The sequence below is a fragment of the Fundulus heteroclitus genome, chromosome 2 (assembly GCF_011125445.2).
Source record: "Fundulus heteroclitus isolate FHET01 chromosome 2, MU-UCD_Fhet_4.1, whole genome shotgun sequence".
Lineage (NCBI taxonomy): Eukaryota > Metazoa > Chordata > Actinopteri > Cyprinodontiformes > Fundulidae > Fundulus > Fundulus heteroclitus.
Window position 1 is genome coordinate 11,257,465 of NC_046362.1, and position 13,387 is coordinate 11,270,851.

The 13,387-nt window shown below is 42.4% G+C and overlaps 1 protein-coding gene across 1 annotated transcript; it reads left to right on the plus strand.

The window, feature by feature from the left end:
* Positions 1-9,626: 9,626 nt before the first annotated feature.
* tmpob (thymopoietin b) lies at positions 9,627-13,078 on the plus strand. Its single transcript, XM_012880378.3, has 6 exons — positions 9,627-10,317; positions 10,447-10,564; positions 11,613-11,768; positions 11,859-11,962; positions 12,047-12,147; positions 12,263-13,078. Exons 1-6 carry the CDS (start codon positions 10,084-10,086, stop codon positions 12,648-12,650), a joined length of 1,101 nt encoding a protein of 366 aa, XP_012735832.2. The 5' UTR covers positions 9,627-10,083; the 3' UTR covers positions 12,651-13,078.
* The last annotated feature ends 309 nt before the right edge of the window (positions 13,079-13,387 follow it).

Here is a 13,387-nt window from a genome sequence, read left to right on the forward strand (position 1 = left end):
CCGACACTGGCACCAGCAATACTTAATACCAGATGGAGGGAGCTGTCCTTGAAGTCTTAACAAGCAAGCACTGAGAAACAAGCCTTTATTCAGTGCGAGAGAACATAGAAAAAAAAACGATAACCTAGCAAGGTTACCACAAAGTGTATGTTAAATCCCACATAGGAAAGGGGGGGAATAAAGGGAATTGTAGGGGTGGGACGGGGCAGAGGTCCAAAGAGGATAAAAACACAATTTAGATGTTGCTGACTGTAATTTTTTATTGCATTCAAAATAGGCAGGAATATAAAACAAAGCAGCGGTTGTCACGCTAAACGGTCCAACTGCTTAAGAGGTGTCAAATTATTGTACCTCAGCTGGATACATCTGTGTTGGAAGCCAGGGAGTACGAAAAGAGCCAAACCCAGCAGACTTTGGCACATTTGTCCTTCGCCGCTGGCGTGGCAGAGCCATGCTGTGAGGCTTCAGAGCATCGATGGAACCCTGAAGTTTTACTACCCAAAACTATGAGCTGCCACAAGATTCAAGTCCTTAAGATTGCCGCCTGGAAGAATGGTAAACATGACAGCAAGTGCTTTCCCTCCCCCGCCGCCCCACAGGATGAGCTCTGCTGAAGGGGGCCAATCTGGGAGCAGTTCATGCCGGCAAGCGAGACACGGAGGCCCAAAAGTTTCCATTTTCAAGATTAAACAGATAAGATTATATCAGCTGAAGTACCAGGTTTGTCTTGGCTGGCATAAATACAGAGTTGAGGGCTATTACTTAGAATAACTTGACACCGAAAAAACCCCACATCGACCAGCGAGGAAATCACAAGCACATTCAACTCGGTCTATAGAGGCACCTCACACAAAGATCCCTAAAGAGGTAGCTTGTTGGCAGCTTTGATAAAATCCACTCCGTTTTCTTTTCAGGAACTTTATTGAAAATTGAGCTCGAAACCTGCCAACCTTTGCAAAAAAAAAAAAAAAATACGTTGAAACAACTGAGCTGCTGGCACGTTCGCTGATCTGGCCCTTCCACGGACAAGTGCTGTTGAGTCTCCGTTAATTATCCACTTCTCATTCACAAGGTCAGCTTAGCGATGAGGTAAAACGACTCAATTAAGAGAGAGACCATGGAGCTCGTAGCCCTGACATCCACCAAGGGCATGCACGGCGCAGCTGTGTCACATCAACTCTTCTTAGAGCTCTTTGGCTCCTTCAGAACTGGTCCTGTACCAGTGTTCATCCATGCGGACAGAAAAGCTAAGCAGAGGCAGGCCTGTTAAGAGCATCCGCCAAGTTAAGCACGGAAACATTTCTTTCCTGTTAACCCAAGAGTCTGGCAGTCCCCTGTGTGAGGTCGCCCTCTCATTTCAGCCTTAAACCATCTGTCGCACTGTTCAGACTTGTCAAACATGTTTCGAAAAGGCTCACCTGCTGATGGACCTTAGGCGCGCACGTTTGTGGAGACTTGCTGTAGTCGCAATAAACCCTTTCCCACTAGTAATTAGAAATGAGTTAAAATGTATAAACTTTACAGTGTTTCTGAAGTTGCTATTCAGGAAAACAGCATTCCCTTTTAGACTTAAGTCACTAAAAACTAGTAAGCAGCATTGCACCGTGTATAAACATCCAGGTGTAGGGTCTGGAAGGTTCTAATCATGGCTGGGCAGGATTTTTTGGTATGAAGTATTCATGTCCTCTCTAAACAAATGCTGATAACAGGCAACTCTATATTCCTCTGTCATCACATGATGCCCCCCAGCAAAAGGGTCCATAATATCAATGAATAGATTTGTAGGAAATTACTCGAGCTTACCGGCAGAACTGTTTTTTGACCCAAAAAAATTGTGTTAGAGATTAATCGTCTGTCATGTTATGAGGTTTTTGTTGAGGACCAGGTGTGCAGTGAAGGCGGCGTGGAGACATCAGAAGGTAGGTAGTGATTTTAATCCAGAAGGAACATAAGGTAGGTTACAAAAGCAGGCTACGAACTGGGACTGAAAATAAACTAGAGAAAATAACTAACTGACTAAGACTGTTCACTGAATAATAACTGACTGAGAATTGACTGTTAAACGACAATGCAGCAAACACTAAACAGAAACCCGGAACTTAAATACAAAGGGGATAATTGAAACTCAACAGGACACAGGTGTGAGATAATCAAGGTAACAAAACAGCTGGAAGGCAACTTAGGAAGAGACGTGAGAAACGATGAATGAATGAAAGCAAACACAATAAACAGAACACATGCACGATCCCAAGGATAAAACTCATAATCACAAATGCCTAGGGATCGCGACATCGTCAACTTGATTCATGGTAGCAAAAAATCACAGAGAATGCAAGAAAACCTTGGTGGTGGTACGATACCAGAGCTAAATTTTAACAGCCAAATAAAATGTATTGTTAAATCAGCACACTACCATTAATGAATCAAGAGTTGTCCTGTCCGCGTAGAACACAGGAAAAGCTGCTGCACGCTTTTATTTGTAGCAGGTTAGATTACTGTAAAGGCGTCTTCACCAGTCTTCGTAAAAACCTTTGGCTTCACACCAAAACTTGTCATAGAATATATTTTTGGATATCTATTAACCTTATTCAAAAGGGTTTGTTTTGATAGCTAGTATTGTGTAGCGAAATATAGCTTTAAAGGTGCATTGCACAAGTTCCAGGATGTTTGCTGATGTCTCCACCTTCTGGCGACAAGTTGAAATAACACCAGTGTCGTGCCCCCGCATGGGAGAAGAGAGAAAAAAGCTAATCGTCAGGACTTCACAGGTTTGTTTTTTTGTTGTTGTTGATTTCTTAGAGGCGTAATGTCTTCTGAGGTAAGAAAGTTAGAAATATTAATTTGTTAGATATATTACACTGCAATAATATTTCCCTTTGAATGGAAATGTTTCACATCGACTCAATAGTAATTTATGTAGGGGAGAAACATAGCTACCCTTTTAGTTGGTCAACAACGGAAGGGGCAGACCGCCTTTCCCGGTGTTGTCGAAGGTGGCCTTTCCTGTTGGCCCGGTCCAGTCTGCTCAGCGATCTCAAAGGTTCTGGTCGCTCTTGATAACAAACAATAAATGCCTTCATGTGCTAGCTCGCTTGGGTCTCTGCCACACAGATTGCAGTTGCGAGAGGGAAAAGACAGACACGCACCCCTCATTCTCTGAGGAGGCAGCTGCTCTCTGTCACAGGTCCATCTCTAAAACAGTCTGTGATCTCTAATGCCTCAATGGCAGCGGAGACTCTCAAAGTAACAGTTGACCCACAGTCCAAACCGTTTGAACGAGAGCGCACAGCACATCACACGCTCGCCCAGACGATTCGGCCCAAATCTCTCTCATAAACTGACGATGAGGCCTATAGATGCAATTGCGGTAAATAGAAGATAATTAATTTTACACATCAGGCAATTGGAGGGGCATAAATGGGAAAGAAAATAAGTCATATTTAACTTCGAAACTTGCGCAATGCACCTTTAAAGTAGCTGGTTTGCAGTGAAGTTACATTTCTTTTTTTTTTCTTCTTTTTGGTCGGTTTTGATAGTCAGACGTTTACGGATACATCTCTCCAAACCTGTGGTTGTTGTTTTGCAGCTCCTAGCTGCACCTATAATCAAAAAAAGTTTAACTTGTGGCTTTAACTAGTGTGTGTTAAACATGTACCCAAAGTGAAACAGGATTATGAGTGGCCATCAGCTATAAATACACAGTCATGTACATGTAAGAATGATTCTCCAGAAGTTGGGAACATACTTCATGCAAACTGTGATGGGTTATGGGAATTAGGTGTTTAAAAATAAACTAAAGTCGATGTAAACACACCTTAACCGTTGTTCCCCAGGGTCAGCAGTAGGACAGTAGGTTTGCTCACCTTCTGTCCACCTAACTTCCTGTCAGAACAAATCAATAACCTGATACTGGACTGGAGCCTATCAACCAAATGTGCTGTTTGGACTGCAGACAATTGCTTCAACAACACCACTGCAGTACAATTGCTAGCAGTTGAAATCTCTCAGAAACATACAGTACATACAGTCAATATGCGTTAAATAAAAAAATAAAAAACATGCAAATCACTTTAGACAAGTGAAGATGGCGTAAATGCATGAGGGCTCATGAATGATTCAATACATGAGAACCAAGACAAAAAAACTCTCATCAGTACACTGCCTATGTAAGTCTGCACATGTGCAGAGTTGTCCTCTGGACTTCCCCTTAATTCGTTGCTAAACTGATTACACGTTAACACAGTTGTGCCAAGAGCTGATGGGTAGGATGGACCCGAATGCGAGCAGACAGGCATGCTTTCAGGATACGTTGAACCTTTTGAAAAACTATCTGATAGTCAGATGTCCTGGACAAAAGCATGGCAAGAAAAAGCGACCAGTCAGCAGACAGGGTGAAAACAGGAGGGTCTGACAATGAGCTGCAAAAGCACCGGCAAGGTTATTGCTGATGCTGCAGCTGAATGTATCAAGAGCTGAAAGTAAGAAAGCCTAATGGTTGCGGATCAAAAAACAGAAATATATACACACACAAAACTGATCAGAAACTTTTTGACTGGCATAGAAAATATGGAAATCCCCCCTCCCGACATCATGTCTGACCCTAACCCTATGTAAGGATTGTGTTGAATGATAATGTTAGAAAATAATGTTTTTCAATAACAGAAAGTATCTCAGTAGCTGCATGCAAACCTAACTGCTATTGTAACTTTTCACTACATGTATGGCCTTGCTGATAGTTATTTGATGCATTTTACGGTGCTTTACAGAGATTCATTTTGTCACATTGTAGCCACCGACATATAAATACTTTTGCACTGATAGATACATCTCTTCCAGAGGTCATTATCCATTCATGGGCACAGAGACCATTGCTTTTTGTACACAAAGTTTAAATGAAGTAATTGCACTGAGATGCATTGTTTAATAATTCACTCTCATACAGCAGGAATAGATGAATGTTTGACCTTTGGGCATTTTGAAATTGCAGTAAAGGTTGAGAAAGACGTGCGACGGTTCACAGTTGTCTTCCTGGTGTCTTGGCTGATTTCTTTCAGCTTTCCCATGATGTCACACAAGTAGACAGCATGTTTGAGGTGTTGCCTTAAAATACATCCACGCGTGTGCCGCCGGTTTACTCAAATGTTTTGAATTACATCATCATCTGGGCTTTCCCAGATTGTTTACAGCAGGGGTGCCTGACTCCAGTCCTCGAGAGCTACCATCCTGCACCTTTAAATGCATCCCTTCGCCAGCACTCCTGATTTAAATGGCTGTATTCCATTTAGCTCTGCAGAAGACTGGCAAGGAGTCATTCCTTTGATTCAGATATAAAGGATCAAGGATGCATCTAAAGGTCATAGGACGGTCGCTTTCAAGGACCGGACTTGGGCACTCGGGTTTAAAGCCCTGGTAATGTTGGAGTATGTAAACCTCTGAGCTGGCATTTCAGTGCCTAAAGAAATAATTCTGGTAATCCTAACTAACTTCAAACAGGAAATGTTTATAATTTCAATGTCAGACATGAAGGAGAAAAAAAGCCTTAGAGTCTGTGTTTAAGTCTGTTTCAGACTGTATAAATCTGTTTGAGATGGACAATATGCTTTCCACCGAATGATCCAACAAGACGTCCCATGGCATCCTCGGCGTGGGTGTCTTTACTCACTTCACACACAATGATGTTTGCCTTAAGTTCAGCGAGGACGTGAGCAAGTGTGTCCTCGTATCCGAGTGCCAAACAAAACGGGAAAAGCCCAAAAAATTATAGTAATGCAAATAAACGGAGTGGCGCCTTTGATCCAAAGAGGCAGGTAGCCAAATGGGCATCAACAAGGCCCAAGAAGGAGTCTCATTTTTCCTTTTGACAGAAATGTCTAAGTAAGTAAGTGTGTGTCCTTAAAGGAGAGTTTAGATTGTCAACAGATGAAAATATACTGTGTTAGCATTACTACATGGCTGTTCTGAGGCCAGCGGACACAAATCCCAACTCTGTTGAAATACGCTGCCCCTGTTGCCCACATCCCACCCTCAGTTCTCTGTACAGGAAACTGCGAGAGACTAAAACGTAATTAGTTTGGCACTTAGCGACAGCATCCTTTGGAGGATAGGAGATCGCTGTGATAGATCGGGGGAGAGAAAAAAAACTGTTATTGTCGTACCTGAACATCCTAAATGTCCGGATTACTGTATGTAAATCTGTGTGGTGTGCATTTGGGAAACAAAAACACATCTGGAGTAAGTAGCAGATGTGTGCCAAGGAAGGAACATGTCTTACATGATCTTACAGGGAGCTGAGACAGTGTAGCATTGATTAATTTAGCAAGTTTTGCTTGTTTTGTTGTGTCAGTGGAATTGGATCAGCATTTCCCTGAGCAGTAAAGGTTGACTTTTCCTAAGGTACTTCTGTGGTTGGCTCAACTGGGGTTCAGAAACGGCTGAAAATCCAAGACAAACTCCGCCGAGGAGTCTGTGTTCAACATATTTCTAAATGATCAGAAATCCTCTTTTGGAGCATATATATATATATATATATATATATATATATATATATATATATATATATATATATATATATATATATATATATATATATATATATGTATATATATGTGTGTGTGTACGACTGGGGGCTCGTGTTCATTTGAGATGCTCCGTCGTTTCCAAACAAAATACAGCATTTCATAATTCATTTGTCTATTCGAGCGTGTGCAACTGCTGACTGGTTTTCATTTCCAAATCAATTATTTGTGGGGTCCGTGCCCAGCTGTTTCATTCGCTCACCAGGTTCGGTAAAGAGTAAACTGTCAAGAAATGTCATCAAATATTCTGACTGGCTGACATCAGATGGAGTGGCTCTGTTTTAGATGACCTCATCCTGAAAATATGAACGCTGACGATTAAAGACTAGGCTTTGATAATTTCTCAGAGGCCATGACTGTTATGCTTAAAGAGGCTCTCTGTATGATTCTTGGCCACAGCCTTGTTTTCTGTGCAAATTACGCACAAAGAAAGCTTAAGAGGTGTTTCTCAAGGGCTCAACAGTTTTTACGCTTTCACTCCACTGGCAAATCGGCTGTGGAAAAGTTGAACTATACTTGAAGTGCTGTGTTTTTTGGGGATTGAGGCAGGCATTGATTGCTCGAGTTCTGCAGCAGCACCCCGAAAAGCCCCCCAGAGAGGCTAGTTGGGACAGGTGCCACTTCCAAACACTGTCCACACAGCAGGGCTGCTGGTGTTAGAGCACGTCCAGAGATGCCAAAGTTCTGGTATGATTTGGAAAAATGAATCTCAAGCTTATTTGTTGTGCATGCCAGAGACTGACTAAAGAAATATGACTTTTTGCTCCTTTATTTGTTATATTTCCTGCTCATTCTTCTTTAAAAAAAAAAAAGCTTGAATAATTTCTGAGCCATCGATAGTTATGTTCCTCCATGCCTGGGGGCTGAACTGGGTAGAGGCAGCAGGGGGACATACTGACCACTAAAGGACAATATTCAGTTTCACTTGTTCACACAATCTCTGCATTATGCTATTATTGTCATTAACTTTGGTCTTATTTTTTCCATAGAAAGTGCACCTGGCCCAGTTCTGCTGTGCTTAGCTGTGTTTCTTTCCTCGATAAATTCAAGGAAAGAGCTTTAGCCGTCATATTTTTGTTTTTCTTTTTGGTTGTTTTGTTTATTTGTAGAATGTATCTCTGGTTCAGTCTTTCTGTATCTCTGTCTTTTTACTGGATGGAATTAGTGACAGAGTTATTACTACCATTAACTTTGGGGTTTTCTTTTTTCTGTAGAAGGCTCCTCTGAGTCAGTTCTTCTGTGTTTAAATGTATCTTTTTTCTTAAATTAAGTCAATTATGGAGCTATTGCTGCCATTAGTTTTTATTCTTTGTGGTCTTTTTGTATAGGAAGTAAATCTGATTCAGTGCTTCAGACATTTTTATTTAATCTTTTTATCAACAAATAAAGACTGCAACTGTGGCTCAGTGGCTAGAGTAGTCCTCTTGCAGAAGGTTGTAAGTTTGATTCCAGCTTCCCCCGGTCACATGTCAATGTGCCCCTGGCACTTAACCTTGTATCCGTGTACAAATGTGTGCGTGTTTGTGAGTGCGATTGGGAGAATATGGCTATAGTATAAAGAGCTTTAAGAGGTCAGTATGACTGGAAAATATCATTTACAATTAGCTATAAGGTGGACCTGCTTTGTTATGTAAATTGGCTTGAGATAGTTGTTGTGAATACGTTATATAGAAATAAACTAAATAGAAAACAAAAATCAATTTCACTATGAAAAAAATACTTTTTGTCCCCACATTGCTTTTTTTTCTCTCTCCCACTTAAATGTTTCAGACCATCAAACAATCAAACTTTAATATCAGACAATGGTAATATAATGAAATACAAAAAAGGCATTTGTAAACTACTATTTACCTTATTAAGGTCAAAAAGTTACCTAAATCAATCTGGCCCAATGTCAAGTACGCCCCCTTGTGAAATCATTAAGGAATTGTCCATTTTAATAAATGAGGCAATTAACTGGGATTAACCACTTGGATTTGAGCTCATTTTCTCCAACCACTGCCAGGCCTATAGAATCAGGAAATCCCTTAAATAGAAAAGAAATTCAAGAACAGATGAGAAACAAAATGATTGGAAAGGCTTTTCAAAGCCATTTCTAATGGTTTGGAATGCTAGAAAACCACAGTGAGAGCCATTATCCTCAAATAAAGAACACTTTGAACAATGGGGAACCATCATTATTATTATAAAAAGGTGGGTTATCGAGTGACCTAGTCAAAGTACAGAATCAATTTTGATCGTACGGCATGACGTTGACCAACTTGTCCATTCAAAAAGCCTCCAATATGTTTGCTTGGAATCTGATGAGCTGAAACATGTATTCCTGACATAAAAAAGTAAAAACTAACAGATCTGTAAGGATTTTTTTCAAGACTACTGTATTCCTAGTAAATATTTAGACGGATTTTAATGTAATGATACTTAAATCAATGGGAATGTCATTACGTGGTCACCTGGAAAGTCCATTCAAAGCAAACAGAAACTTTTAAATGTTCTTGTATCTTGGATCGCTCATTTCATTAATGACGTTTACGATATAAGGCAACATTGTGTGCATTGGTTTAGGGGAGAAAAAAATCCCCTCTTCATAATTCATAAATACGTGAGTGTGCTGCCCCCTTGTGGTATATAAAGGATGAATAAATTTAAACCTCTTAATATTTACACTTATGTAACGTCATTATTAAAAATAGCTTATTATAGCAGGGGAAACCAGAAAGTCCCTGCAATAAGTAAGCTAAAATTAGTTGGATAATATAGAAAATATTAAACATTAGCTTGTTTAACGGTTGGTACCATTTGAGTGCAAGAAATCGTTTAATATTAGTAACAAATTACCTTTGTCGGTTTTGGTAAGTATTAATCCCCATGTATCACGTATGTCATAACATTATTGTTACAGATTTGGTCGGCGGGATTTACACAAAGCTGTCATGCAAACAAAAAAAACCACATCCTCCGGTTCCTTTGTGGCGGCTTCTTGCCAGCGTTCCGTTGATAGCAGGCCAATCAGATTGAAGCTCACAGCAGCCCTTCGTCCAATAGGAGCGCGGCTTGTTGTGTGGGGCCCTATTGCAACCGCGGACCGACGGAGGCGAGCGCACCGGTTGGAAGCTAGGCTAAGCTAACTGTTTCAACTGAAAGCCGGTTAATGTCTGGTTTCGAGCGGGCTTCCTTCTCAGCACGCGCGTGGACTCGTTGCCGAAAATTCCAAACTACGTGGAAGTATTTCCGCTCGTAGGCTAACACGCGGGACGGGACGTTTATTTCCGAGAAGGCGCTTTTTGGCGGTGCTAGCAGAGCGGGCAAGGCGGGCAGGCGCCACTTCTGTTTGACAACAGCCGCTATTCGCTCACGTTTTCTGCTGTTGTTGTTTTTGGAGCAGCTTACTGGAGTAGATAATTCCTCTGAGCCGCGAGCAGCTGAGGGGAGAAACCACACTCTGAAGTCGTTTTCTTTTTTTTTCTCTTTTTTTCCCCTTCAAGGCGATCTCTAAATATAAGTTAGTATGGCAGAATTCCTCGAAGATCCGTCGGTTCTCACGAAAGATAAGCTGAAGAGCGAGCTCACGGCGCACAATGTCCCGCTTCCGAGCGGCGAGCACAAGAAGGAGGTCTACGTGCAGTTGTATCTGAAGAACCTGACCGTGCTGAACAACAAGAAGAGCCCGCCTGCAGACACCTTCTCCAGCGACGAGGAGCTGCCCACCCCGGTGGTGTCCAACAGGAGCCGCTCCGGACGAGTAAGTTTGACTCAGAGGCTGCGTTCATTTTTATATAATGAGGCCTATAAAAAAAAAAAAAAAGTTTGGGTTTGTTTCCTCCGCACTGAATGCATCTGATCGGGTGCTGCTGCCTTTTTTTATTTTCAGAAAGCAACAAAGAAGACGGACAAACCCCGCACAGAGGAGGTGGAGGTGGCGGAGCTCACGGATGAAGATCTGAAACAACAGCTGGCGAAGCATGGCGTGGACACTGGACCTATTGTCGGTGGGTGATCCACACAGCGTGCACATGTAAACTCCCCCCTTATGGGGTTAATCATGTAAAAGGGACATTTCTGAAGAACGGGAAATTAATGGATTCCAGGTTTATTTTAAGCGTGTGTCAGGAATTTGAGTAGGCAGATGATAAAATCACAAGACGTCAGCGTCAAGCTTTATAACTTACATTAAATGGTGTTTTAAAACCTGTTTATTTCACCTATTTAAGACCTATTTAGTTTTAAACTGGTGAATTAACTTCCCATTCCTGATGTGTCAGGTCCCGTTGTAAGTTTATGGTCAGAGCTATGGTTTGAATTGAGTTTAGAGATCAGGAATTTACTGGTAATGGTTAGACGAATGGTGTTACTGAAATGAACAGCAGTCAATACTATGTCCTAATATGCTTATAAATGTGAGGTTTTGTGTTTAAATCTTTGCAAAATTATGCACATTTAAATTCTTCTCTTACTCTCAACAGTTTATGAAAATAATTTCAAAATGGTTTAAGTTCTTGCAGTTCAAGTAAGAGGAAGAACGTCAAAATGGGGGAATAAATTGACCTCGTTGTGTAGCACTTCCATACAGATGTTAAAGCAAAAACCAACAGACCAAGCAGTTAAAAATTTGTCAGGAGACATTAATATGCAGTAAAAGACACCGGATCTGCTTTTGCTGTTGCAAACAGTATAATCAGTAGGATTATTGCGGGGGACGTTTTTTTGTTGTTACATCTTTAAGAAAACACTACAAGGGGAAGAAGAAAAAAAAAATATATATATTTTAGTTAATATTGTAAAATTTGTGGACATAAATACAGCAATCAATAGATAATACAATGAAAATAGGGAAATAAAACAGAAATGCAGATAAAGAAATACTAAGTGCATTGGTAAAAACATCACAATGTTGTTAATTATGGTAGTAATGTCAAGCAGATTTAAGTAGTCCACTTAAAAGGTGCATATAAAGCAAAAATGATCGAATAAAATGATTAAAAAGCGAATTTAGTCTCTTTGAGAAAGCCGTTGAAGTGTCTCTCTCTCTCCCGTCAGCTTCCACCCGTAAGGTGTATGAGAAGAAGCTGCAGAAGCTTCTGGACGAGCCGGCGGCAGAACCTGGAGCTCCTGCAGACGTCACGACTCTCCCCAAGGCGGACAGTAACCAGAACGGCAACACCAACTCTGACCACTACAGCGACAAAGAGGATGGTGAGCTCTGATGCCTTTGCTGCTCACTTTCACTTTTTAACCTTCACCCGTAACACATATTTAGTTTGTGTTTTTCTTTCCCTTATTCAGAGCAGGTTCCTGAGCCAGAACCGGTCCCTGTGGTGGAGAAGCCTATAAGGAGCAGAGGGAAAGCTCCTGTCACGGTCAGGACCAGCAGCAGACGACAAACCAAGGCGAGTCTCCTTTCACCGCTCGGTCGATTGCCGCTGGTCGTGTTTTAGCGAGTGTGTCTGAGTGTTTGCTGCGAATCCCGGCAGGTCGTGGACGACGTCCTGGTCGAAGAGACTCCAAAGAAGGCCAGCAAGAGTGTCGTGGAAGACATCCTCGCCAATGAAATCAGCACCCCCACAGGCATCAGGTGAGAACGCCATGTCGCCGTTCTCAGGACCTTTTGCTCGCAAATCTATCAGCTAATGTTTTGATTAATTGTACCTCTAAAAGTCGTTTATTTTTTTGTTTGTTTGTTTGTAAAGTGCATCCTGCCGGCGTCCGATCAGAGGGGCGGCGGGTCGACCCTTAAAACCCAGCGAGTACTGGCTGGATGAGTCCCGCGTGCAGCACACCGTCCACACGGAGAGCCGCGCCTACACCGAGACGTACTCTCAGCCGAGCGGCCGCGTCTCCTCCAGCAAAGCCCCGGCCCGGCGAGGCTACCTGTCGCTGGTGCTCAAACTCCTGCTCCTCGTCGTGGTGGCCGGCTCCCTTTACTACGCGTACCAGAACCTCAGTCCGGATCAGGTCGACGCCCTGAAGGGCCTCCTGGACAGCGTCGTCGCCCCGGTCCAAAGCGCCGTGGAGACGGCGGCCGACTACCTGGGCGTGGGCGGCAGCGGCGCCGCCATCGAGGGCCCCGCCAACTAAAGGACCGACGGCAGGCCCCGGCCCATCTCCCCTCTCCCTTTCACGTCTGGACAGGAGACAGAAGATCCAATCGGAACGACGGACTTTTATTTCCCCTCGCTTTCCTCCCGCCACAAGAGGAAGGAAGGTTAACTCAAACCGGGTAGCCGTCGCACGACAGTCGGAAGAGACGACTTAAATGTTGGTTTTACTCTGTGAATGGTTTGTGTCTTTGTGTGCATTGAGCCGTCTGTAGGAAGGAGCGCGGAGCGGAGCGGCCGGTTTGTCCGTGCATGATTGTAGCTGTTCTGGGTTTGGTTTGACGCTCATACTGTAGTTTTTACCCGACGCTCAGTGCCAGGCGTCTCTCTGACTGAAGTGCCTGGACACTTGTTAGCACTTAGCGCCCTCCCATTTATTTTACTCTTCCTTCCTTTTTTTTTTTTTTTCACAAACATAAATCAGCGCTTCTACTAATAGCACAATGTTTTTACGTTTCTGTATGAATTTAAAAAGTTGGTTTTGCTGTAGCTGTAGAGCTAGGTAGTTATTTTTTGTCATGTCTGTGGTGCTCAGGTTGATTCATTTCACACGTTTTGTTGTGCTTTGTGGTGGGAGGAGACAGGAGCGTCTTTCCCAGTGGCTTTCAGTCCGTTTTTTTTTTTTTTTTTTTAACTCTGTAGTGAAATCATGATTTAACTGAACACGAATTGTATTTTTTTTTACTTCTATCGTCATGAATGGACGAAGAAATCCCA